The 25,544-nt window shown below is 42.8% G+C and overlaps 1 protein-coding gene across 3 annotated transcripts in view; it reads left to right on the top strand.

The window, feature by feature from the left end:
* The window catches only part of LOC143038818 (dTDP-D-glucose 4,6-dehydratase), a 101,957-nt gene that overhangs the window by 50,441 nt on the left and 25,972 nt on the right, over positions 1-25,544 (top strand). For all 3 annotated transcript variants that reach the window (XM_076208386.1, XM_076208384.1, XM_076208385.1), the window contains 2 exons: positions 17,332-17,454; positions 20,345-20,498. In XM_076208386.1, the coding sequence (XP_076064501.1) occupies positions 17,332-17,454; positions 20,345-20,498 (277 nt within the window). The remainder of the gene's footprint in view (positions 1-17,331; positions 17,455-20,344; positions 20,499-25,544) is intronic.

Genomic DNA, 25,544 nt, shown 5'->3' with positions numbered 1-25,544 from the left:
ACCTATGTAGGTGTCACCGTATGGAAGGGGTTAAAGAAAATGGAGAAAAAGGGGAGATAGCCAGTTGTTGTCTGCTGATGACACTACAATTGTAGCGGGATCAGAGGAGGGATTAAGAAGTTAGTGGCAGAGTTTGGGATGGTGTGCAAAAGAAGAAAGTTGAAGATAAATGTGGGTAAAAAGTAAGGTGATGAAATGTACAAGAGGAGAGCTTGGCAGCAAAATGGGAGTATTAAGGGAGAGAGACTGGAGGAAGTGGATAGCTTTAGATACTTGGGTGCAAATGTAGTGGGAAAGGGAGTGGAGGTGGAGGTAGAATGTAGATTGAGAGAAGCAAGTAAATGCCTTCAGGGATTTAAAAGTGTAATGAGAAATAGACATTTGAGAAGGGATGCTAAGAGGAGATTGTATGAAGGAGTGTGGGGACAGCACTGTATGGGGCAGAAACATGGAACATAATAGAGGAAGAGTTTAAATGTTTTTGAGACTAAATGCCTGAAGTATGGTAATGGTTACTAGACTGGATTAAGTGAGAAATGAGGAGGAGAACTGGGGTGGAAAGGAAGTTGGGAGATAGTATTGATGAAAGAGTATTGGGATGGTTTGGATACATAGAAAGAATGAGTGAAGAAAGATTAGTAAAAGAGGTGTGGAAGGCAGAGGTGGAAGGAGTGAACATGATGGGGCGACCAAGGACGAGATGGGGTAAAATGGGCATTGGGAAAGGGGAATGTTGAGGAAGGAAGGGAGAAGATAGAAGATAGGGGTGAATGGAGAATGATTGTGAATACATAATGCTATGATGCATAGAAGGGAGTGAGTGGGGGATGGGTGGGTGGGTGAGGGAGTATGTGTGAACAATATTTTGATGCAGCCCGAAGGGATTTCTCCCCATCTTCTCTTTTTCTGCATGAGGGGACAGAGAGTGGGGGGTCACCAATTAAATGAAGCAGCCTTGCATTGGATGTGCACTTACTACATTGCTTCTGACCTAGGGCAGTGAGAAAGATGCAGGGATGACCCATCATCCAGGAGCCAAGAAAAGAGGGAGGGGTGGTGAATGAGAGTGGAGTGTGTGGGGATGAAATGGGTGGGAGTGGATTTATGCCTTTGACTTTGGTTCTCCCTTTCTCCTGCTCAGTACCTTATGGTAATGGTATGCCAATGTTCATTGATCTGTTTGGAGGGCCAATGACTGTTCATTTGTAAGCACAGCCAATTGCCTATTTTTACCTAAAGTCTTCAGAATTCTAGCAAGGGCTACCAAGATGTCCACGCTAGTGGACCTTACATTTGATGTTTATTGCAACTGTGGATATATGATCTGGAAAATGGTTCACAAATGCCAGTTTCATTGTTTGTTCCAAGCTTTCTCCTGTCCACCCAGCCAATATGGCTAACTTTCTTATTTCATTGATGAACAGGTCAACATGCTTACCTGCCCATCGTATATTAGATAGTAGACTATTCATGTCAAACATACCCTGCATGAAGGCCTCATTCGACCTTTCCTGTATCTTCATTGCATCTTTCTGATCTGCAGCACTCATCTCGAGGTATATTGCCAATCCATCTCCTAGATTAAGAACTATGAAGTAAGCCACATTACCAATGTCAGTCAAATTAGCCACCAACTCGGCCTTTTTCAACCAGGCAACAACATCCCTATTTCCACTGAATGCTTGAATATCTTGGTTGATTCTCCACTTGTACTATTCGTCTCCATTGCACCGGTCTGCTAAAGCCTAGGTATCTTTTTGTTTAATGGAAATAACTATTATTCACCTTAATTATGGTCTACAATCTACATTGTTGAGATACTGGCCAGTGATAATACCTTTAAGTATTTATCACTCGCTACTATTCCTTATCTATTCCTTTTTTCTAGCTTATGTATTGACTCTTATAATTGTAGTAATACCCTCTATCTTTTCTCCTTCACTTCCCTCTTACACCAGGCACTGATGCGGCCCTACATGCCTTGGGTGATTGTAGCCTGTGTTGTTCTCTGGGTGAAATTTGCCCCATGCTGTGGGTATTAAACTTATGCACATTCATACCACACACACCACATGTTTTAATACATAGAGAAGGTTGTATAACAACATACATCATAAACATATACCCACAACATCAACCCCATGAGGCTTTGTCCATCAACTCCATGTACTCAACTGATCTGAATGCACATCACTCAGTTTGATTTAACAAATAAGCAGCCAACCAAATAGGACAAAATAATAGATAACTCCTTGACCTGTACATTAGGGTGGCACTGAACATGGGGGTAATTTTTAAAAGTTGGAATTTTCATACGGCCCTTTGTGGGATCATAGGTATTCATACGAAAATAAGTTACGTAAATTTTCAGCTTAATCGGTGCATATTAAGAACTGCCACATCGGTCATGTTTGCACGACTAGTGTTCCGTTTGAGTCTCTTCCCTCCTTTCATCCTTTATTTCTGCTTTCGGGATTTTAATACCGGTACCACCAAAAGGCCATGCCTTAATAAATGTTATTTACATTCAGTAATCAACTGTAATAATCCATCCATCTCCATCGTTTTTTCACAAGTTGACATGGCTAAAAAACGAAGCGAAAGTGTGTTGCCTCTGATTGGCAGTCCGATAGAAGAAATTCTCGGCTCCAAACTTCCATCAAATGGCGATATTCTGCGTCATTTTATGTACCACCACAAGACGCTGAAGAAAGCAGACCTTAGTTCGGCACAAGCTGTGATTTTTCGTGTACAAGAATTCTGGAATCGTGCCCGGATTCCCACGATTACAGCTAAGAGTGCTACGAGGAAAGTTCTCGCACTCAAAGAGGAATGGAGGGTAATTCAGAAGTCAGCAAAGAGAAAGGGACCAACGCAGGAGAAGAAGGAGCAAGAGTTCTCGGAGAAACTGAACAACTTAATCGACATTGCTTCTGCGGATACGCTTGAGGTCAGTTTCTGAGGTCACGTTTTTGCAAGATGTTCGACGTCCGTTCAGCAGATTTATCTATGTTAACACTAGTTTTATTTGTTCTTAGGTGATCACTATAACCGAGGACAAGGAGTTCCTCATCGCCCAACGAGAGCCAGGAAGACAAGGATCCATGCTTGGTGTCGACAAGAACCTCGCGAATGCAGAGAAGAGAAAGGCGACGCGACAAAAGGAGGATCTCCAAAGGCAGGAAGTGGAAAAACACCAAGCAGAGAAACGGGATGCAACGGTCGAACTAGCATCATCCTCTTCCTCGACGTCGACAAGCCCCGACGAAGACAGCAAAGGTGGAATGTCTACTCCAAAACAACGGCGAACAGGTCCTCGTCCTTCAACTTCGTATATGAGCCCAGAACTGGTGGCAGCCCTCGACCGGACGAAAACAAGCAATCGGGGTGCTGTTCATCTGGTAGAAGCAACTGTCTCCAGTCTGGGACATGATAAAGCAACACTCGCACTGAATCGAGAGTCTATCCGTCGATCCCGAAGGTCCCATCGAGCTTTGTTGGCAGAAGAGATAAAAAAGAACTTCTCTCCAGACACTCCACTGATTGTCCACTGGGACGGAAAAATCGTTCCACATGTCACTGGCGGAGTTGTGGATCGCTTAGCCATCTTGGTCTCGGGAGATGGAGTGGACAAGCTTCTTGGTGTACCTATGCTCCCGTCTGGAACCGGAAAAGCCCAGGCTGACGCTGTGATGGAAGCTTTACAGGACTGGGGCCTTGAAGACCGTGTAATTGGGCTCGGCTTCGATACCACGGCTTCGAACACGGGGATCATTGGAGGAACGTGCATCCTTCTAGAGCAAGCGCTTGGACGACAGCTTCTCAATCTTGCGTGCCGACATCACATGCATGAACTCGTTGCAATGAAAGCCTTCACAGAATGTATGGGACCGTCGACGGGACCTGAGATAGTTCTATTCTCAAGATTCAAGAACCAATGGATGTTCCTGGCAACGACATCAGAAGACGTTCGCCCTCTTCTCGACGAGGAGATTGTTGCCCCTCTTCTCGAAAAGCGAAAGGTATTTCTGGAGCTCTTTGGTCGACATCTCACCAAAAGTCAACCGCGTGATGACTACAAGGAACTGCTGGAACTCTCTATCATCACTTTGGGAGGCTTGCCTCCTCGAGGGGTACATCTTCGTCGCCCTGGAGCGTTACACCGAGCCAGATGGATGGCGACGCTGATCTACGGAATGAAGATTTGGGTTCTGAGGGACCAGTTCCAGCTCACTAGTTCAGAAAGAAAAGGACTAAAAAGATTCATCAACTTCGTGCTGTTTCTGTATGTGCCAGCATGGTACTCGGCTGTAGAGGCTACGGCAGCTCCAGCAAGAGACCTTCGATTTTACCAGTCTCTCGTGAAGTATGAGGATGTTGACAAAGGGCTTTCAAAAGCCGTTGTTGGAACCTTTGGAAGGCACCTTTGGTACCTCAGCGAGCACCTTGTGGGCCTGGCTCTCTTTGATTTTGAAACGCCAGAGACGGTTCTTGAAGAACTTGCGAAAGCCATGAAGGAAGTTGGTGCGGAGGAGGAAAGCAACCCCCTAAAGGAATCAAGTTGAACCCTTCTGGAGCAACGTCCAAGAGGCTCTCAGACTTTGCAACGCCTGCGAGTTCCCTTCTTCTCGATCGACTTGGATGTGGTCGAAAGTTCCTGGAACTCCCGGTGGAAGACTGGAAAAATGATACGCAATACCTTCTTGGTCAACGACGTGCCAAAGCTCTTGGAGTCATCAATGATCGTGCCGAGAGAGGTGTCGCTTTGATGCAGGATTTCAATTTGCAGTTGACCAGAGATGAGTCTCAGCATCAGTTCATCCTTCAAGTAGTTGAGCAACATCGGAAGGAAAATCCCTCCAAGTGAAGTGCTGATTGATCAATGATGAGACTTTCTTCTGTTTTTTGTTCTGTATTTGTTCTGTTTTTGAAGAAAAATTGACCGTTTCAGTTAGTTCAAATTTTCTATCCGATGTTTTCTCTTTTTCTTTACTTATAACCAATTCTCGAAACTTCAACATCGATGCGGCAGTTCTAAATATTAACCGATTTCACTCAAATTTTGCAAGAAATATTTTTTCAACTATACAAACAACTTGGTTAAAGGCAGCAAGAAAAATCGAAAATAATTTTTTCAGTGCCACCCTACAGTGTACATAATACTCGAGCCACCACCCCACCAGACAGCCTCTTCAACATACCTAACAACCAACATCCCGTGACAAGGTGCTCACTCTCCTTACATAAATGTTCCATGCTGTTGCCACAATCACTCCTTCATATAATCTCCTCTTAGCATCCATTCCCAAATATATATTTCTCATTACACTTTTTAATCCACCAAGGCATTTACTCGCTTCTTTCAGTCTACATTCTACCTCGCCTCCACTCCTCCCTTTCCTGCCACATTTGCACCCAAGTATCTAAAACTATCCACTTCCTCCAGTCGCTCTCCCTTAATTCTCACTTCCAGTCTGCTGCCACTTTCACCCCTTGTACATCTCATCACCTTACTTTTACCCACATTTATCTTCAACTTTCTTCTTTCACACACTCTCCCAAACTCTGTCACCAACTTCCTCAATCCCTCCTCTGATCCTGCTACAAGCACAGTGTCATCCACAAACAACAGCTGGCTCACCTCCCACATTTCTCCATTTTCTTTAACCATCTCCAGTCCCTGACCCACCACCCTTGCATTTACCTCTTCCACCACCCCATCCATGTAAAGATTGAACAGCCAGGGTGACATAACACATCCCTGACAAAGTCTCACCTTTACCTTGAACCACTCTATTTCTAATCCTGACACATGCTCTACTACTCTTGTAAATACTCTTGACTGCTCCTAAAAGCTTTCCTCCTATCCCTTATATCTGCAAAACCTCCCACAGTGCCTTCCTGTCTACCTTGTCATAAGCCTTTTTCCAGATCCATAAAAGCCCAAAAAACATCCTTAACTTTTCCTGTAGCTTTCTCACATATCTGTCTTACCACAAAAATCTGATCTACACAACCCCTACCTGTCCTAAAACCACACTGTTCCTCATCAATTACTCCCTCTGTTCTTCTCCTAATCCTCTCAATCAATATCCTCCCATAAGCCTTCCCAACTACACTTAACAAGCTAATCCCTTTGAAACTACTACACTCACACTTGTCCCCCTTTCCCTTGTAGATGGGATACAGGCACTCCTCCAGTCCTCCAGCACTTTACCCTCTCTCCAACAAACATTAAATAACCTTAGCAGCCAGGCCACCATCACTGTACCTCGTTTCTTTAAACATTCTGCTTGGCATCCATCCAGACCAGGTGCCTAACCTGCTCTCATCATCATAACAACTGCATTCACTTCATCCTTATTTCTCTTCCATTTTCCTCACTCATCATAGTCATTTTCTTAGCGCTTCCCACTGCAACTATCTTTCCCTCCCTATCCTCCTTCACATGTAGCAACTCCCTAAAATACTCTTTCCATCTTCCTCTTACTGCCTTCTCTTCCATTATCATCTCACCATTTGCACTTTTACCTTTTCTTCTCTACTTGATTCACCTCCTCTTCCTCTCATAATTACTTTCCAAAACATCTTTTTATTACTTTCAAAATTTTCTGTCATACTCTTACCCCTCTTTACATCTGCTCTCCTCTTTGCCTCCTTTACCTTGTGCTTTACTTCTCTTCTCTTTTCTTTATACCTCTCATATTACTCCTTAGTCCTATTTTGTAACCAATCTGTGAAAGCTCGCTTCTTCTCTTCTACAACCTTCTTTGTTTGATCATTCCACCACTCACTACCCTTCCTTCTATTTCCTCCTGTCCTTCTTGTTCCACACACCATCTTTGCACATTTTGTGACTCCCTCCTTGAACCATCCCCATTCCTACTCTACTCCAAGTTCTACTCTATCCTTCACTCCCTCCCACTCCTCTCACATCTTCTTCTTTACTCCTCCTCCATTTCCTTCTCATTTAAAGAGTTCACTCTTTTGTCCTTTTCCTCTTTCTCCATCTATCCTCCACTCTAAACTTACCTTCCACCAAAAAGTGATCTGATATTCCCCCACACTCTCCTCTTAGAACATGTACATCCTCAACTCTTCCTATTATACTCCTATCTACCACTACATAGTCCATCAGTGCTCTATCTACCACCCTTCCATCCACCACCCTCTCCCATGTGTACTTACTGACGAGTTAAACACCATATGAGGACGGAGCCTTTATTTGTACGATGTTTTGCTTATTACAGCTTTTTCAAGTACTTGAAAAAGCTGTAATAAGCGAAACGTCGTACAAATAAAGGCTCCGTCTTCATATGGTGTTTAACTCGTCAGTCTTGTCGGCAACTGCCACTTTCATGAAAAATGTGTACAGTACTTATGTTTGACTTTCTTCCGAAACATTGTATTTGCTATCATCAACTCTCTAGACACATCACCATCAACTCTCCACAATGATTATTTCCTGGGACTCCACATTTCCCAACCACTCTGTCAGTTGGTTCATTTCCTACCCTAGCATTAAGGTCTCCCAGTACTACATTGACATTCCTCCCTAATTCCTCAATGCACTTTTTTAAATCTATCCAAAAAGCCTCCCTTCTACACTCTTCTCACTACGAGGCCCATATGTACTTGCAAAAACCCACACCTCCTTTCCCAGTTTCACATTAACCTTGAAGAAACCTTCCACTCCACTACATGTTTACCTATCTCTTCACTTACTAGTATAGCCACCCCTTCTCTCTCTTGCCCTCTCTTCACTCCTGAGAACCTCCCAACTACACTCCCAAACTCACACTCGCCCTTCCCTCTCAACTTACACTCAAAGCCAACACATCCATCTTTCTTCTCACAAACATACTACCTATCTCTTCCCTTTTACTCTCATCTGTACCACATCCATGCACATTAAAAGATCCAAACCTTAGGGTGCTGGTTGGAAAACTCCTAGATCCTCTTATGCCTTTACTTTTTTAGCAATGTCCCCTGTGTGGCTACGAGGAGAAGGATGCCTGGTCCCAATCCTTGTCCCATTTTTCTCGCTTCTTATGATCCAAGTGGGAATACTTGGTGGCAGCATTCTTTTCCCCCACCACAGGGTAGGCAAAACAAGGAAATGAAATTCAGAGAAATGGTACAGGACAGCAACAAGGGGTTTGGGGACAGCATAACAGAGGGAAAGCAGCAGTATAATAAAAGTTTCGTCATTTCTCAGTGAGCAGAGTTGTCCTCTATCACAGACAAAATTATGTATGGCTTTGGTCCATGGGGGCACTCCTGCATACTACTTTGCCATAACAACATGCAGAATACCCTAGAAGAGAAGGTTGTGGCAACATCTTTTTGAGTGGCATAGAGGGTTGTTTGATAGGTTATGTGCTTGATGAACTGGAGGGTAAAGAACCCATGGAAGTACTTCTGGGGGTCTCTACATATCTAGGTGGCTGGTGGTTGTAAGTGGGCAGGGGAGGATTGATTCCTTATGTCCTCCTCCTTCCAGGTTGTGAGCCTCAGTTGAAGGACACTTTTTTTTTCCTGCATTTGGTCTAGGCTGTGCCCTTGCTGTTGGCCTCCTCCTCCTCTGCCTCCTCCTCTTCTTCCTCTACCTCCTCTTGGTTGTCATCCTCCTCTTCTTCCTCTTGGTTGTCCTCAAATAGTGGCACAGCACACCTCCTCTTAGGAGGAGGCTCATCGCTGGTGCCTGGGAAATTTGGGTCATGTAAGATGGGCACAAATTGAGGTTTTTCTTGTCATCCTTGCCCAAAGAATCATCACTGGTACTTTGGTCCAGAGGAATTAGTATAATCTGCTGGGACTTGCTCCTTCTGTGGTAAAAAATACAACAAGGAAGCTGATGATACAAAACTGTGTGGAATGGCAAATGATCACTTAAATCAATTAGATATTCAAGAAGATTTAGATAAATTACAGCAATGGTCTGAAAAGTGGCTAATGAAATTTAACACAAGTAAATGCAAGGTAATGCACATAGGTAAAAATAACAGTAAGTACGATTACAAGTTATTTGGAAATTCATTAACAAAAGTGGATAGTGAAAAAGATCTCAGCGTAATTATCAGTAAAGATCTCAAATCATCCAAGCAGTGTATTTCAGCCTCTGAGAAAGCAAATAAAATTCTAGGACTGATTGTGCGATCTTTTGATTTCAAAAGTTCATCACTCATTAACAAGCTATATAAATCGTTAGTTCGTCCACATTTGGAATATGCTGTTTCTGTATGGTCACCAAATCTCATTAAAGATATTGACAGACTGGAAAAAGTACAATGGTGAGCCACAAACTGATTCCAAATATCAAAAATAAATCATACAAAAATCAACTAAAACATATGAATCTGTTTTCCCTAAAAAAGCGTAGACTCAGAGGTGACTTGATACAGGTCTTTAAAATTCTAAAGGGAATTGACATCAAAAGTGACAAAATTTTCACATTGAATGAGAATCAGACAAGAAACAATGGTCTCAAACTGTCCGGAAATAGAATCAATTTGGAAGTAGGTAGAAACAACTTTGCCAACCATGTAGTTAATGAATGGAATAAACTTCCTGCACAGGTAGTGCAATGTAGTTCAGTTCGAAGCTTTAAGAATCATTTAGATAAACACCTAAGCAAGATGCTGTAATGATTATAATTTATTTCATATTATTTGTTTTTTTGCTATCATTTGTCTGTTTTGATTTTCATTTATTATTAGTTACCGGTATATGTCAATTCATTATTATTTACTATTTACCTGTTTGTTTATTATGTAACTATACCTATGCATTTATTTATGTATTTTATTTATTTACATTATTATAGTTTTTATTTATTAATTTATTATTAGATGATAGATGGAGAAAGAGGAAAGGGACAAAAGCTAGGGAGGTGCTTAGAATGAACTCTAAATCAAAAGGAAAAGGAGAAGGAGTACAAGAAGCTGAAGGAGGAGTGGGAAGGAGTGAAGCATAGAGTAGAGCTAGGTGTGGAGGAGGAATGGGGATGGTTCAAGGAGGGAGTCACAAAGTGTGCAAGGATGGTGTGTGGAACAAGAAGGACAGGAGGAAATAGAAGGAAGGGTAGTGAATGGTGGGATGAGGAAACAAAGAAGGTTGTAGAAGAGAAGAAGCGAGCTTTCACAGATTGGTTACAAAATAGGACGAGGGAGTCATATGAGAGGTATAAAGAAAAGAGAAGTAAAGCAAAAGGTAAAGGAGGCAAAGAGGAGAGCAGATGTGAAGTGGGGTAAGATTATGACAGAAAATTTTGAAAGTAATAAAAAGATGTTTTGGAAAGAAATTAAGAGAGGAAGAGGAGGCAAATCAAGTAGAGAAGAAAAGGTAAAAGGTGCAGATGGAGAGATGATAATGGAAGAGAAGGCAGTAAGGGGAAGATGGGCAGAATATTTTAGGGAGTTGCTAAATGTGAAGGAGGATAGGGAGGGAAAGATAGTTGCAGTGGGAAATGTTAAGAAAATGACAGTGATGAGTGTGGAAAATGGAGGAGAAATAAGGAAGGATGAAGTGAATGCAGTTGTTATGATGATGAAAGCAGGTAAGGCACCTGGTCTGGATGGGTGTCATGCAGAATGTCTAAAAACAGGAGGTACAGTGATGGTGGACTGGTTGGTGAGGTTATTTAATGTTTGCTGGAGAGAGGGTAGAGTGCTGGAGGAGTGCCTGTATAGTTCCACTTTACAAGGGAAAAGGGGACAAGTGTGAATGTAGTAGTTTCAGAGGGATTAGCTTGTTAAGTGTAGTTGGGAGGATATTGATTGAGAGGATTAGGAGAGGAACAGAGGGAGTAATTGGTGAGGAACAGTGTGGATTTAGGACGGGTAGAGGTTGTGTAGATCAGATCTTTGTGGTAAGACAAATATGTGAGAAAGCTATAGGAAAGGGGAAGGATGTTTTTTGGGCTTTTATAGATCTGGAAATGGCTTACGATAGGGTAGACAGAAAGGCACTGTGGGAGGTACTGCAGATATATGGGATAGGAGGAAAGCTTCTAGGAGCTGTCAAGAGTTTTTATGAGAGTAGTAGAGCTTGTGTCAGGATTAGAAATGGAGAGAGTGAGTGGTTTGAAGTAAAGGTGGGACTTCGTCAAGGATGCATTATGTCGCCCTGGCTGTTCAACTTATACATGGATGGGGTAGTGCGAGAGGTAAATGCAAGGGTAGTGGGTCAGGGATTGGAGATGGTTAAAGAAAATGGAGGAAAGTGGGAGGTGAGCCAGCTGTTGTTTGCTGACGACACTGTGCTTGTGGCAGGATTGGAGGAGGGATTGAGGAAGTTGGTGACAGAGTTTGGGAGAGTATGTGATAGAAGAAAGCTAAAGATACATGTGGGTAAAAGTAAGGTGATGAGATGCACAAGGGGTGAAAGTGGCAGTAATCTGGAAGTGAGCATTAAGGGAGAGCGACTGGAGGAAGTGGATAGTTTTAGATACTTGGGTGCAAATGTGGCAGGAAAAGGTGGAGTGAAGGTGGAGGTAGAATGTAGAGTGAGAGAAGCGAGTAAATGGCTTGGTGGATTGAAGAGTGTAATGAGGAATAGACATTTGGGAATGGATGCTAAGAGGAGACTGTATGAAGGAGTAATTGTGCCAACAGCACTGTATGGGGCAGAAACATGGATTATAAGAGAAGAAGTGAGAAGGAGCTTGAATGTGTTTGAGATGAGGTGTCTGAGAAGTATGATGGGGGTTACTAGGCTAGATAGAGTGAGAAATGAGGAGGTGAGGAGAACGGGGGTGGAAAGGGAGTTGGGAGATAGGGTTAATGAAAGAGTATTAGGATGGTTTGGACACATGGAAAGAATGAGTGAAGAAAGACTAGTAAAAGAGGTATGGAAGGCAGATGTGGAGGGAGTGAACATGAGGGGATGTCCTAGGATGAGATGGATGGATGGGGTGAAGGGGTCTTTGGGGAAGAGGGGAATGTCTGTTGAGGAAGGACGGGAGAGGTCAGAAAACGGGTGAATGGAGAATGGTTGTATATGGATGATGTTGTGATGCATGAGGTGGAATGGGCGGGGGGATGGGGGTTGAGCTAGTATGTGTGAGCAAAAGTTGACGCAGCCTGAAGGGATTTCTCCCCATCTTCTCCTTTTATGCATGGGGGAACGGAGAGGGGGGATGAAGTGAAGGCAGTTGTTAAGATGATGAAAGCAGGTAAGGCACCTGGTCTGGATGGATGCCATGCAGAATGTCTAAAAACAGGAGGTACAATGATTGTGGACTGGCTGGTGAGGTTATTTAATGTTTGCTGGAGAGAGGGTAGAGTGCCGGAGGACTGGTGGAGTGCCTGTATAGTTCCACTTTACAAGGGAAAAGGGGACAAGTGTGAATGTAGTAGTTTCAGAGGGATTAGCTTGTTAAGTGTAATTGGGAAGGCTTATGGGAGGATCTTGATTGAGAGGATTAGGAGAGGAACAGAGGGAGTAATTGGTGAGGAACAGTGTGGATTTAGAACGGGTAGAGGTTGTGTAGATCAGATCTTTGTGGTAAGACAAATATGTGAGAAAGCTATAGGAAAAGGGAAGGATGTTTTTTTGGCTTTTATGGATCTGGAAATGGCTTACGATAGGGTAGACAGAAAGGCACTGTGGGAGGTACTGCAGATATATGGGATAGGAGGAAAGCTTCTAGGAGCTGTCAAGAGTTTTTATGAGAGTAGTAGAGCTTGTGTCAGGATTAGAAATGGAGAGAGTGAGTGGTTTGAAGTAAAGGTGGGACTTCGTCAAGGATGTGTTATGTCGCCCTGGCTGTTCAACTTATACATGGATGGGGTAGTGCGAGAGGTAAATGCAAGGGTAGTGGGCAAGGGATTGGAGATGGTTAAGGAAAATGGAGAAAAGTGGGAGGTGAGCCAGCTGTTGTTTGCTGACGACACTGTGCTTGTGGCAGGATCGGAGGAGGGACTGAGGAAGTTGGTGACAGAGTTTGGGAGAGTATGTGATAGAAGAAAGCTAAAGATAAATGTGGGTAAAAGTAAGGTGATGAGATGTACAAGGGGTGAAAGTGGCAGTAGACTGGAAGTGAGCATTAACCCCTTCCATACGGTGCCGCACACGTAGGCGTCATGAGGAGCAAGTGGATTCGCGACGCTGCCATATCGGCGTCTTGATTATATTTATTGTAGTCGCCCCTGTGTTTTTACATTCTCCCAAATGCGCCCTTAATCCCATTCTCTGTGGTTTTCAAAATTCGCGGGTGAAAGAGAGAACGATCGATATAAGCGGCGACTATATTTTATGATGCGAATATTATTTCGTTACGTCGTACGGCTGGCATTGGCTGCTGCCCGCGAGATTTAAGTCCCGTATTGAAGTGGTTAAGGGAGAGTGACTGGAGGAAGTGGATAGTTTTAGATACTTGGTTGCAAGTGTGGCAGGAAAAGGTGGAGGTAGAATGTAGATTGAGAGAAGCGAGTAAATGCCTTGGTGGATTGAAGAGTGTAATGAGGAATAGACATTTGGGAATGGATGCTAAGAGGAGACTGTATGAAGGAGTGATTGTGCCAACAGCACTGTATGGAGCAGAAACACGGAACATAAGAGAGGAAGAGAGAAGGAGTTTGAATGTGTTTGAGATGAGGTGTCTGAGAAGTATGATGGGGGTTACTAGGCTAGATAGAGTGAGAAATGAGGAGGTGAGGAGAACGGGGGTGGAAAGGGAGTTGGGAGATAGGGTTGATGAACGAGTATTAGGATGGTTTGGACACATGGAAAGAATGAGTGAAGAAAGACTAGTAAAAGAGGTATGGAAGGCAGATGTGGAGGGAGTGAACATGAGGGGACATCCTAGGATGAGATGGATAGATGGGGTGAAGGGGGCTTTGGGGAAGAGGGGATTGTCTGTTGAGGAAGGATGGGAGAGGACAGAAGACAGAGGTGAATGGAGAATGGTTGTATATGGATGATGTTGTGATGCATGAGGTGGAATGGGTGGGGGGATGGGGGGTGAGGTAGTATGTGTGAGCAAAATTTGACACAGCCCGAAGGGATTTCTCCCCGTCTTCTCCTTTTATGCATGGGGGGGTCGCTGATTTAATGAAGCGCCCTTGCTGTGGATGTGCTGTGTCTGGTAACACTGCTTCTGACCCAGGGCAGTGGACAAGGTGCAGGGATGACCCGTCATCCAGGAGGTGCTAAGATGGGAGGGAGGGTGGAGGGGTGTGGAATGTATTCAGGGATGAAATGGGTGGGAATGATTTTATGCCTTTCCTTTTTGGCTACCTCCCTTGTAAGGGAGAAAAAGCCTTGGTATATGTATGTAAGATTTTTTTTTTGCATCCGACCTAGATATGGACCAAAAGGTCTCCTGTCGGCATGCTCCACCTTTGTAATCCTTTGTAAGAGAGAGGATAACATTAGAAACTTTATTGAAATAAATACCATGTGAGGACAGGGCCTATATTAGCATGACATTTTGGTTGTTACAGCTTTTTCAAGTATGTAGTGGTAATACACATGACTGAGATTAAGAAGGAATGGGGGAAGGGAGGGAGGTAGGGAAAAAAAGGGGAAGGGGTCACTGAATATTTGTTAAGGTTAAGGAGAAGGTGGACCAAATGCCTGGGAACAGGAGAGGTTAAGGACAAGAGATATTGAACAGGGGCATGTTCAGTATCTCACACCACTTATTTCCTTTTAGTACCCAGTGCCCACAAAATTTTTAAGCCATCCCTAGTTGCCCTCCAAACCCCCCACCTGTAGACATTTGCCCACCCTTCTTATTTTCTTCTTCCTTTTGTTCCTTGGTTGTGAGCTAATGTCCTTCACCCAGCCAATTGTTCCATCTTATCCTTAACCTTTCCTGTTCCAAGACATTGGTCCACCTTCCTACTTAACCTTTCCTAATATTCAGTGACCCCCTCTCCCTACCTCCCTCTCTCCCTCCCCCCTCCCCCTGTTTCCCCCAGTTCTTCTTACTTAATCTCAGTTATGTGAATTACAACCGTGTACTTGAAAAAGCTGTAATAAGCGAAACGCCATACTAATAGAGGCTCCCATCCTCACATTTGGTGACACAAGCTCTACTACTCTAATAACTCTTGACAGCTCCTAGAAGCTTTCCTCCTATCCTGTATATCTGCATAACCTCCCACAGTGCCTTTCTGTCTACCCTATCATAAGCCTTTTCTAGATCCATAAAAGCCCAAAAAACATCCTTCCCCTCTAATATAGCTTTCTCACATATCTTACCACAAAGATCTGATCTACACAACCTCTACCCGTCCTAAATCCACACTGTTCCTCACCAATTACTCCCTCTGTTCCTCTCCTAATACTCTCAATCAAGATCCTCCCATAAGCCTTCCCAACTACACTTAACAAACTAATCCCTCTGAAACTACTACATTCACACTTGTCCCTTTTTCCCTTGTAAAGTGGAACTATACAGGCACTCCTCCAGTCCTCCAGCACTCTACCCTCTCTCCAGCAAACATTAAATAACCTCACCAGCCAGTCCACCATCACTGTACCTCCTTTTTTTTTTAGACATTCTGCATGGCATCCATCCAGACCAGGTGCCTTACCTGCTATCATCATCTTAACAACTGTCTTCACTTCATCCTTCCTTATTTCTCCTCCATTTTCCTCACTCATCACTGTCATTTTCTTAGCATTTCCCACTGCAACTATCTTTCCCTCCCTATCCTCCTTCACATTTAGCAACTCCCTAAAATATTCTGCCCATCTTCCCCTTACTGCCTTCTCTTCCATTATCATCTCTCCATCTGCACCTTTTACCTTTTCTTCTCTACTTGATTTGCCTCCTCTTCCTCTCTTAATTTCTTTCCAAAACATCTTTTTATTACTTTCAAAATTTTCTGTCATACTCTTACCCCATTTCACATCTGCTCTCCTCTTTGCCTCCTTTACCTTTTGCTTTACTTCTCTTTTCTTTTCTTTGTACCTCTCATATGACTCCCTCGTCCTATTTTGTAACCAAACTGTGAAAGCTCGCTTCTTCTCTTCTACAACCTTCTTTGTTTCCTCATCCCACCATTCACTACCCTTCCTTCTATTTCCTCCTGTCCTTCTTGTTCCACACACCATCCTTGCACACTTTGTGACTCCCTCCTTGAACTATCCCCATTCCTCCTCCACACCTAGCTCTACTCTATCCTTCACTCCCTCCCACTCCTCCTTCAGCTTCTTCTTGTACTTCTCCTTTTGAGAAAAAAATTTGATGCAGCCTGAAGGGATTTCTCCCAGTCTCCTCCTTTTCTGCATGAGGGGACAGAGAGGGGGGGTTGCCAAATTTATGAAGCAGCCTTGCTGTGGATGTGCTGTCTTGTGACACTGCTTCTGACCCAGGGCAGTGGACATGATGCAGGGATGACCCATCATCCAGGAGGTGCCAAGATAAGAGGGAGGGTGGAGGGGAATGGAATATATAGGAAATGGAATGGGTGGGAGTGGTTTCTATGCCTTTTTCTTTTTGGATACCCCCCATGTAGGGGGAGAAAACCTTTGGTATATGTATGTATGTATGTATGATGTCATGACCTTATGAAATGGCATAATTTTCCCCTGAACAATGAATTCCAATAAAAGCTAGCCATAAGTCTTCCATAAAGAAATAATTCCAGCAGAATTTGGCCATAGGTTCACCATGAACAATGAATTCCAAAAGGAATTGGACAGATTCACCATGAACAATGAATTTCAAAAGAAAAAATTGGGCATAGGTTCGCCATAAACAATGTCTATTAGCAACATTATTGGTTACATGGACCTTTGAATATTTAAAGTTCTATGTAAACAATAACAAACCAGTTTTATCCCCAACTGAGCAAAGTGATTATATTTAGTCAACTGGCAATTTAAAAAACTATAGGCTACTGGGTGCATGTTAAAAAATTATCACCGTTTTCACTTTTGTTTTTCACAAGTTTTTGGTTTTCCAATGCAAATGGCATACATGTCAGGTTAAGATACAACTATTCAACTGTATCTTATCAGGGTATCATCTACTTAACGACGTTATGAAGAGAGGGAGTCATAGACATCAGGACAAGAAGCACAAAAAAAAAATTTCTTCATCATTCATGTCTGAAGAGTAACTGAGGTCTGCATCCCAGGCCAGCCAATGAGAGGGGCAGAGGAGGCCATGATGTCACCCTCACTGATAGTCAGAGATGTAGTGATTGGCTCAAGCTTGATGATGTACTGGTTTACTCATTGTGGGATGTGGTGGCGCCATTTTGATGCCCATTTTAATGCTTAAGTATGGTCACTCAACCAGTTAATGGGTTAAACATAAATTGTTGATGAAATGGATGAACTCCTGTTTTAATGTTGAAATTTATATTGCAGGTAGATGCAGTTTTCAAGGAAGGAATCCAGAAGCTATCCATTAACTGTGCCAAGAATGCCGCTGCAAGAGGTGCAAAGGTGTACATTGAAATCTCGTCAGGACAAATGGGGGCTTCTGAAAAGGTTTGTGTAAAAAATTAAAATTGCACATGAAATGGGGGTTTCTCTATTCATAGTCGATAGAGCTTGTTAATAGGCTTTTATCCAGAGAAAGGATGTGTGGTAAGTGCCAGGGTATTTGATGTCTAAGGTAGGCCTTGCATCTCATGGGTTTCATTTGTGATCTGAGAATAGGCATCTTCTTCAAAAGTTTCTCTTTCTCACTTTTTCTCCTGCTCTGTTTCTTACTCTCAATCTCTCTGCCTCTTTCCCTCCCCTTCTCTCTGTGCCTCTCTCTCTTTCCCTCCCCTTTTCTCTTTCTCCTTTCTCTCTCTCCTCTTTCTCTCTTCTTTCTCTCTCTCCTCTTTCTCTCTCTCTCCCCTCTCTCTCTCTCTCTCTCTCTCTCTCTCTCTCTCTCTCTCTCTCTCTCTCTCTCTCCTCTCTCTTCTCTCTCTTCTCTCCTCTCTCTTCTCTCCTCTCTCTTCTCTCTCTCTCTCTTCTCTCTCTCTCTCTCTCTCTCCTCTTTCTCTCCTCTTTCTCTCTCTCTCTCTCCTCTTTCTCTCTCTGTCTCTCTCTCTCTCTCTCACTCTCTCACTCTCTCTCTCAATGATTCACATGAGAGATAGGAAGAGCAAGTAAAGACAGCAAAGCTCCTTATTGCTGCTCAAAGGCAAACTTTAGTGGTTTTGCCCATCAAGAATACATCAGCTTGCACAGGCAGGTTAAAAGAATGATAGAAGCAGTAAAATGTGGTGAAGAGCAGAGGGTGGCTGCATCTTGCAAGGTTAACCCCAAGGAGTTCTGTAGCTATGTTAACAGCAGAAAACAGTTGGAAACAAAATTGATCTTTTGCATGACTGGGGTGGAATGGTTCAGAACACAGACCTTGAGATGGCTGATATTCTGAACACACACTTCTCTTCAGTATTTACTGAGGAAGTAGAAGGGACAATCCTTGAAAAAATTCTGGTACACAAGGGAGAATCCGTGGAGAATATTCAGTGTACAAACATTGAAGTCTTAGCCTGACTAGACAAACTTTGCACAAAAAAGTCTCCCAGGCCAGATGGATTCCTGCCAAAGCTTTTATGGGAGGTTCGCAAGTAGGTGGCTCCCCATGTAGTGATCTTCAATGAGTCTCTGTGGACAGAATTGCCAAGGGACTGGTGAGAGGCAAATGTGACTCCCACCTTTAAGAAAAGGGATCGTGCCAGTCCAGGGAATTGCCAACCTATCACCCTTACTTCCAAAGTAGGGAAGATACTGGAAGGTTTCATTGTGGATACAATAGTTGAGTTTCTGGATGGAAGCAACCTGTTATTAGACCCGCAGCATGGTTTTTGGTGTCACAGATCATGCTTAACCAACCTGATAGATTTCTTCCAAGTCATGCTTTAAGAATATGATAGGAACAGACCAGTCAACATACTTTATCTCAACTCCCAGAAAGCCTTTAATAAGGTACCTTGTAAGAGGTTAATGTTAAAAGTTCAAATCATTGTTATTAGAGGAGCACTGTTAAATTGGATTGAAGCCTGGTTGAAAGATAGAAAACTATGTGTAGTTATTAATGGTCTGGTCTGTTACCAGTGGGGTACCCTAAAGATCTGTATTAGGTCCGCTCCTCTTCATCATCCATATCAATGATATAGATGTTAGAATTGTGAGCTGCATAGCTTAGTTTGCGGGTGACACTAATTTGGGAGCAAATGTTGCAACACCTGAAACTGTAGAAATTTTTAGGTTAGACTTAGAGAAAGTGGGAGAATGATCTGAGAAATGGCTGATGCCATTTAATCTGGATAAGTGCAAGATTATGCATATCGGGCATGCAGACCAGAAGGCAGACTATTCTCTTCTGGGTCATGGCATAGCAATTACATGCATCCATATACCAAAGGCTTTTTCCCCTTTACAAGGGAGGTAGCCAAAAAAACAAAGGCATAAAGACCATTCCCACCCATTCCATCCCTAATACACTCCACTCTCCTCCACCCTCTACCCTCCCTCTTATCTTGGCACTTCCTGGATGATGGGTCATCCCTGTATCTTGTCCACTGCCCTGGGTCAGAAGCAGTGTTGCAAAACACAGCACATCCACAGTAAGGCCGCTCCATAAAATTGGCGACCCCTCCCCCCTCTCCATCCCCCCATACAGAAAAGGAGCAATCATGGGTAGAAGCTCAATCCCTTTCATTTCTCTTGTGACAAGGTGACTTTTTTACCTCTAAAACAAGCCCACCGGCTACGTCGGGGGCCTTGGCCTGCGGCGCTGCGCCTTAGGCGCTGCGCGCCCTGGGCTACGCCCCTTTTTTGGAAAATAAAATATCAAAATCATATTGCTTTTTATTTCTTGAGTTCTTCTTCTTCTTCTTCTTCTTCTTCGAGTTCTTTTTCGAGTTCTTCTTCGAGTTCTTCTTTTTCGAATTCTTCGAGTTCTCCTTTTTCGAGTTCTTCGAGTTGTTCTTTTTCGAGTTCTTCGAGTTCTTCTTCGAGTTTTTCGATTTCTTCTTCGAGTTCTACTTCTTCTTCTTCGAGTTCTTCTTCTTCCTCTTCTTCGAGTTCTTCGAGTTCTTCTTCTTCTTCTTCGAGTTCTTCCTCTTCTTCTTCTTCGATTTCTTCGAGTTCTTCTTCTTCGAGTTCTTCTTCTTCACCGTAGTTGGCGGTGTTACCGATTTACCACCAAACGCGAAGGGTCAGTTTATTTTTTACTTAAATAGATATGCAAGACTGCCAAAGGACATGGTAAACAGTTGCTTAGTTGAGCATTTCAAAAGTGGGTTAGATAAGGTGCTATACACAGTGTAAGTATTAATGTGAATCCCTGGTAACCTTTTAACTTGGTATGGGATTTAAAACCTTTTAAGGTACTGGGATTCCTTGTAACTCTGTCTAATTTTTCCCCTATTTCTAGATTCCCAACAAGGAGGACAGTACATGCAACCCATGGACTCTGACAGCAAAGTACAAACTATTGGCCGAGGAAGAAATTAAATCAATACCCAATCTTAATTGGATTATTCTTCGCCTTCCAATTGTGTATGGTCCTGGAGATAGACAAGGCATTAGTAAGTATTGTATAGAAAAGTATTTTTTTGTACTAGCACTTCAATACATAGCATGCATCTTAAATGATGCATGCTATGTATCTCAGTATGATAATATGTGCTGTGTATATCTTTTTGTGCTGTCACTCCTTTCTTCAGTTGTTTCTTCATTTTGATACATAGCATGCATCTTAAACCATGCATGCTATGTATCTCAGTATGATAATATATCTTTTTGTGCTCTCACTCCTTTCTTCAGTTGTCCATGAGTATCCTTTCCGACTTGTAAGTCTGCTTTTTATTTTCTTGTGTTCCTGTTATGGAGGGATACTGCCAGAGTTCTTGCTGTGAGTTGAGAAGAAAGACTCCAACCAGAACCCTAGTAATTCGGTTTTTGAACGTGCCTAGATATCGAACAAAGAACAAAGAGGATGAAATTAGTTGTATGATTGAGAGAAAAAAGATGGATGTTAGCATTCAGTGAAAGTAAACTGAAAAGGGAAGTCGAGTTCTGAAATTTAGGTATGGTGAGATGCAAAGGAGGTAAGGAATGGCTTATATGGTGAAAGATAAGGTTTGTGGTTGAATAGAAGGAAAGGTTGAGAATACTGTGAGGTAAAATTGAGATTAGGCTTTGAGGTACAAGTACTTGCAAGTGTGGCTGTGGTAGAAAAATGAGGAGAAGAGAAGATTTTTCAAGTTTAACTAGTGTGTGGGAAGTACAGTAAACTTCCACTTATCCAAACTCCAAGGGGGATTAGAAATGTCCGATTAATTGAAATGTTCAGTTAATCCGACTTTGTATGTTTTATTCCCGTAGAGTTTTATGCGGTAATGTCAGCTGCAATATTCGTACCTGTAAACTTAACATACACATGGAAATGCTTATAATAGTTCATAAACATATTCTATAGAGTATAAAGAGAAAATGTTTAAGGAGAGCTTGTGATACGGTATCGTCACCGAGAGGACTCACAAATGTATGTACCGCCAAACAGGCGATCAGGTGTAAACATGGAGTGTGCTGCCACCGTGTGAGCACTTGGTGAAGCTTGCGGGGGTGACGGAAGAGGCGGCGGGGTGTTTGAATGTTCGGTTGAGATCCAAATACGTTTGGTTAAAGCGATGGCTACCGTATTGAGAAAATGTTTGGTTAATGCGATTATTCGGTTAAAACGCGTTCGGATAAGCGCGAGTTTACTGTATTTGACATGTTAGTGTAGTGGTGTTGGGGGTATCTAAGTTCTACATGCATACATATACCAAAGGTTTTCTTCCCCTTTACACAGGAGATAGCCAAAAAACAAAGGTATAGAAACCACTCGTATTCCATCCCCAACATACTCCACTCCCCTCTACCCTTTTCCCTCCCTCGTATCTTGGCACCTCCTGGATGATGGGTCATCCCTATATCTTGTCCACTGCCTTGGGTCAGAAGCAGTGTCAAAAGACACAGCACATCCACAGCAAGGCAGCTTCATTAATTCGGCGACCCCCCTCTCCATCCCCTCATGTAGCAAAGGAGAAGATGGGGAGAAATCCCTTCAGGCTGCGTCAATTTATTTCTCATATTCTCTCACCCCCCATCCCCCACCCACTCCCCCTCATCCATCACAGCATCATCCATACACAATCATTCTCCATTCACCCCTATCTTCTGTCCTCTACTGTCCTTACTCAACAGACATTCCCCTCTTTCCCAATGCCCCTTTTACCCCATCCATCCATCTCATCCTAGGTTGTCCCCTCATGTTCACTCCTTCCACCTCTGCCTTCCACACTTCTTTTATTAATCTTTCTTCACTCATTCTTTGCATGTGTCCAAACCATCCCAATACTCTTTCATCAACCCAATCTCCCAGCTCCCTTTCCATCCCTGTTCTCATCCTCACCTCATTTCTCACTCTATCTAGTCTAGTAACACCTATCATACTTCTCAGGCATTTCATCTCAAACGTATTCAAACTCCTTCTCTCTTCCTCTCTTATGTTCCATGTTTCTGCCCCATACAATGCTGTCGGCACAATCACTCCTTCATATAACCTCTTAGCATCCATTCCCAGGTATCTATTTCTCATTACACTTTTTATTCCACCAAGGCATTTAGTAGCTTCTCTCAATCTACATTCAACCTCCACTCCCACTCCTCCCTTTCCTGTCACATTCGCACCCAAGTATCTAAAACTATCCACTTCCTCCAGTCTCTCTCCCTTAATACTCACTTCCAATCTGATGTCACTTTCTTCCCTTGTACATCTCATCACCTTACTTTTACCCACATTTATCTTCAATTTTCTTCTTTCACACACCTTCCCAAACTGTCACTTTCTCAATCCCTCCTCTAATCCTGCTACAAGCACAGTATCATCAGCAAATAGCAATTGGCTTATCTCCCACTTTTCTCCATATTTTTTAACCATCTTCAGTCTCTGACCCACTACCCTTGCATTCACCTCTCTCACCACCCCATCCATGTATAAATTGAACAGCCAAGGCAACATAACACATCCCTGACGAAGCCCCACCTTTACCTCAAACCACTCGTTCTTTCCATTTCTAATCCAAACACAAGCTCTACTACTCTTGTAAAAAATCTTGACTGCTCTTAACAGCTTTCCTCCTATCCCATATATCTGCAGTACCTCCCACAGTGCCTTCCTGTCTACTGTGTCATAAGCCTTTTCCAAATCCATAAAAGCCCAAAATACATCCTTATCTTTTCCTATAGCTTGCTCACATGTCTTACCCCAAAAATCTGATCTACACAACTCCTACCTGTCCTAAATCCATACTTCCTCACCAATTACTCCCTCTGTTCCTCTCTTAATTCTCTCATCAAGACCCTTCCATAAGCCTTCCCAAATACACTTAACAAACTGATCCCTGTGAAACTATTACACTCACACTTATTCCCTTTTCCCTTGTAAAGTGGAACTATACAGGCACTCCTCCAGTCCTCCGGCACTCTACCCTCCCTTAAACAAACATTAAATAACCTCACCAGCCTCCACCATCATTATACCTCCTTTTCTCAGACATTCTGTATGGCATCCATCCAACCCAGGTGCTTTACCTGTTCTCATCATCTTAACAGCTGCCTTCACTTCATCTTTCCTCATTTTTCTTCCATTTTCCTCACTCATCACAGTAATTTTCTTACCACTCCCCACTACAACTACCTTTCCCTCCCAATCCTTCACATTTAGCAACTCCCTAAAATACTGTGCCCACCTTCCCCTCACTGCCTTCTCTTCCATTATCATCTCTCCATCTGTACCTTTTACCTTTACTTGACTCACATCCTCTTCCTCTCTTAATTTCTTTCCAAAACATCTTTTTATTACTTTCAAAATTTTCTGTCATTCTCTTACCCCATTTCACATTATTTCACATTGCTCTCCTTTTTGCCTCCTTTATCTTGTGTGCCACTTCTCTTTACTTTGTACCTCTCACATGATTCCCTCGTCCTAATTTGTAACCAATCCATGAAAACCTGTTTCTTCTCTTCTACAACTTTCTTTGTTTCATCATCCCACCACTCACTATCTTTTCTTCCATTCCCTCCCATCTTCCTTGTTCCAAACACCATCTTTGCACATCTTGTGACTCCCTCCTTGAACCATCCCTATTCCTCCTCCACTCCTAGTTCTACTCTTTCCTTCACTCCCACTTCACTCTCAGCTTCTTCTTATACTCCTTTCTCATTTAAGCAGTTCACTCTAAGTACCTCCCTACCTTCTGACCTTTTCCTTTTTCTCCACTTAACCTCCACTCTCAACTTACCTTTCAGAAAATGATCTGATATTCCCCCACTCTCTCCCCTTAGAACATGTACATCCTTAACTCTTCCTACCATACTCCTGGTTACCACTGTATAGTCCATTAATGCTCTATCTACCACCCTTCCATCCAGCACCTTCTCCCATATGTACTTATGCTTGACTCTCTTCCTAAACACTATATTTGCAATCATCAATTCTCTTTCAAGACACATTTCCACCATCAACTCTCCACTATGATTTTTTCCTGGAATTCCATACTTCCCAATCATTCCATCTATTGGTTTCTTTCCTACCCTAGCATTAAATACAGCTACATTGACATTTCTCCCTAGTCCCTCTATGCTCTCATTTAAATCCATCCCAAAAACCTCCCTTTCCTCTCCACTCTTCTCACTACCAGGCCCATATGCACTTACAAAAACCCACATCTCCTTTCCCAGTTTCACCTTCATCCACATTAACCTTGAAGAAACCTCCTTCCATTCCACTACATGCTTACCTATATCTTCACTTACTAGTATAGCCACCCCGTCACTCCTGAGAACCTCCCAACTACACTCCCAAACTCACACTGACCCCTCCCTTTCAACTTAGTTTCACTCTGTGCCAACACATCCATCTTTCTTCTCACAAACATATGCCTATCTCTTCCCTTTTACTCTCATCTCTACCACATCCATGCACATTAAAAGACCCAAATTTTAGAGTACTGGTTGGAAAACTAGTAGATCCTCTTATACCTTTACTTTTTTTAGCAATGTCCCCTGTGGGGCTACATGTAGCAGGATTCCTAGTCTTATCCTCATTGTTTTTTTGTCGCCTTGTACAACTCAAGTGGGAAGACTTGGTGGTAGCATTCTTTTCTCCCACCACAGGGTTAGGTGAAAAAAGGAAATGAATATTCAGAGAAATGGTACAGGACTGTAACAAGGGGTGGGGGACAGCATATGGGAGGGACAGTTGCAGTATAATAAAAGTGTCATAATTTCTTTATTCACAGAGATTCCCCCTATCACAGACAAAATTATGTTTGGCTCTGGTCCATAGGGGCACCCCATATAGACCCTAAAGTATCAGCTGCATGCTACTTTGCCACAATAACATGCAGCCAATACCCCAGATGGGGTAATAATACTTAATTGTTACATAAGTTACATTGTCTACATAAGTTTGTTTGCCTGTGTAAAAGTTCATTAGCAACTTTTCAGGCCATTGCTGTACATACATATACCAAAGGCTTTTTTCCCCCTTATAAGGGAGGTAGCCAAAAAACAAAAAGGCATAA

This window comes from Oratosquilla oratoria, chromosome 25 (genome assembly GCF_046742065.1).
Source record: "Oratosquilla oratoria isolate Oo_2021 chromosome 25, ASM4674206v1, whole genome shotgun sequence".
NCBI classification, from domain to species: domain Eukaryota; kingdom Metazoa; phylum Arthropoda; class Malacostraca; order Stomatopoda; family Squillidae; genus Oratosquilla; species Oratosquilla oratoria.
This window is presented reverse-complemented; position numbering and strand designations above follow the sequence as displayed.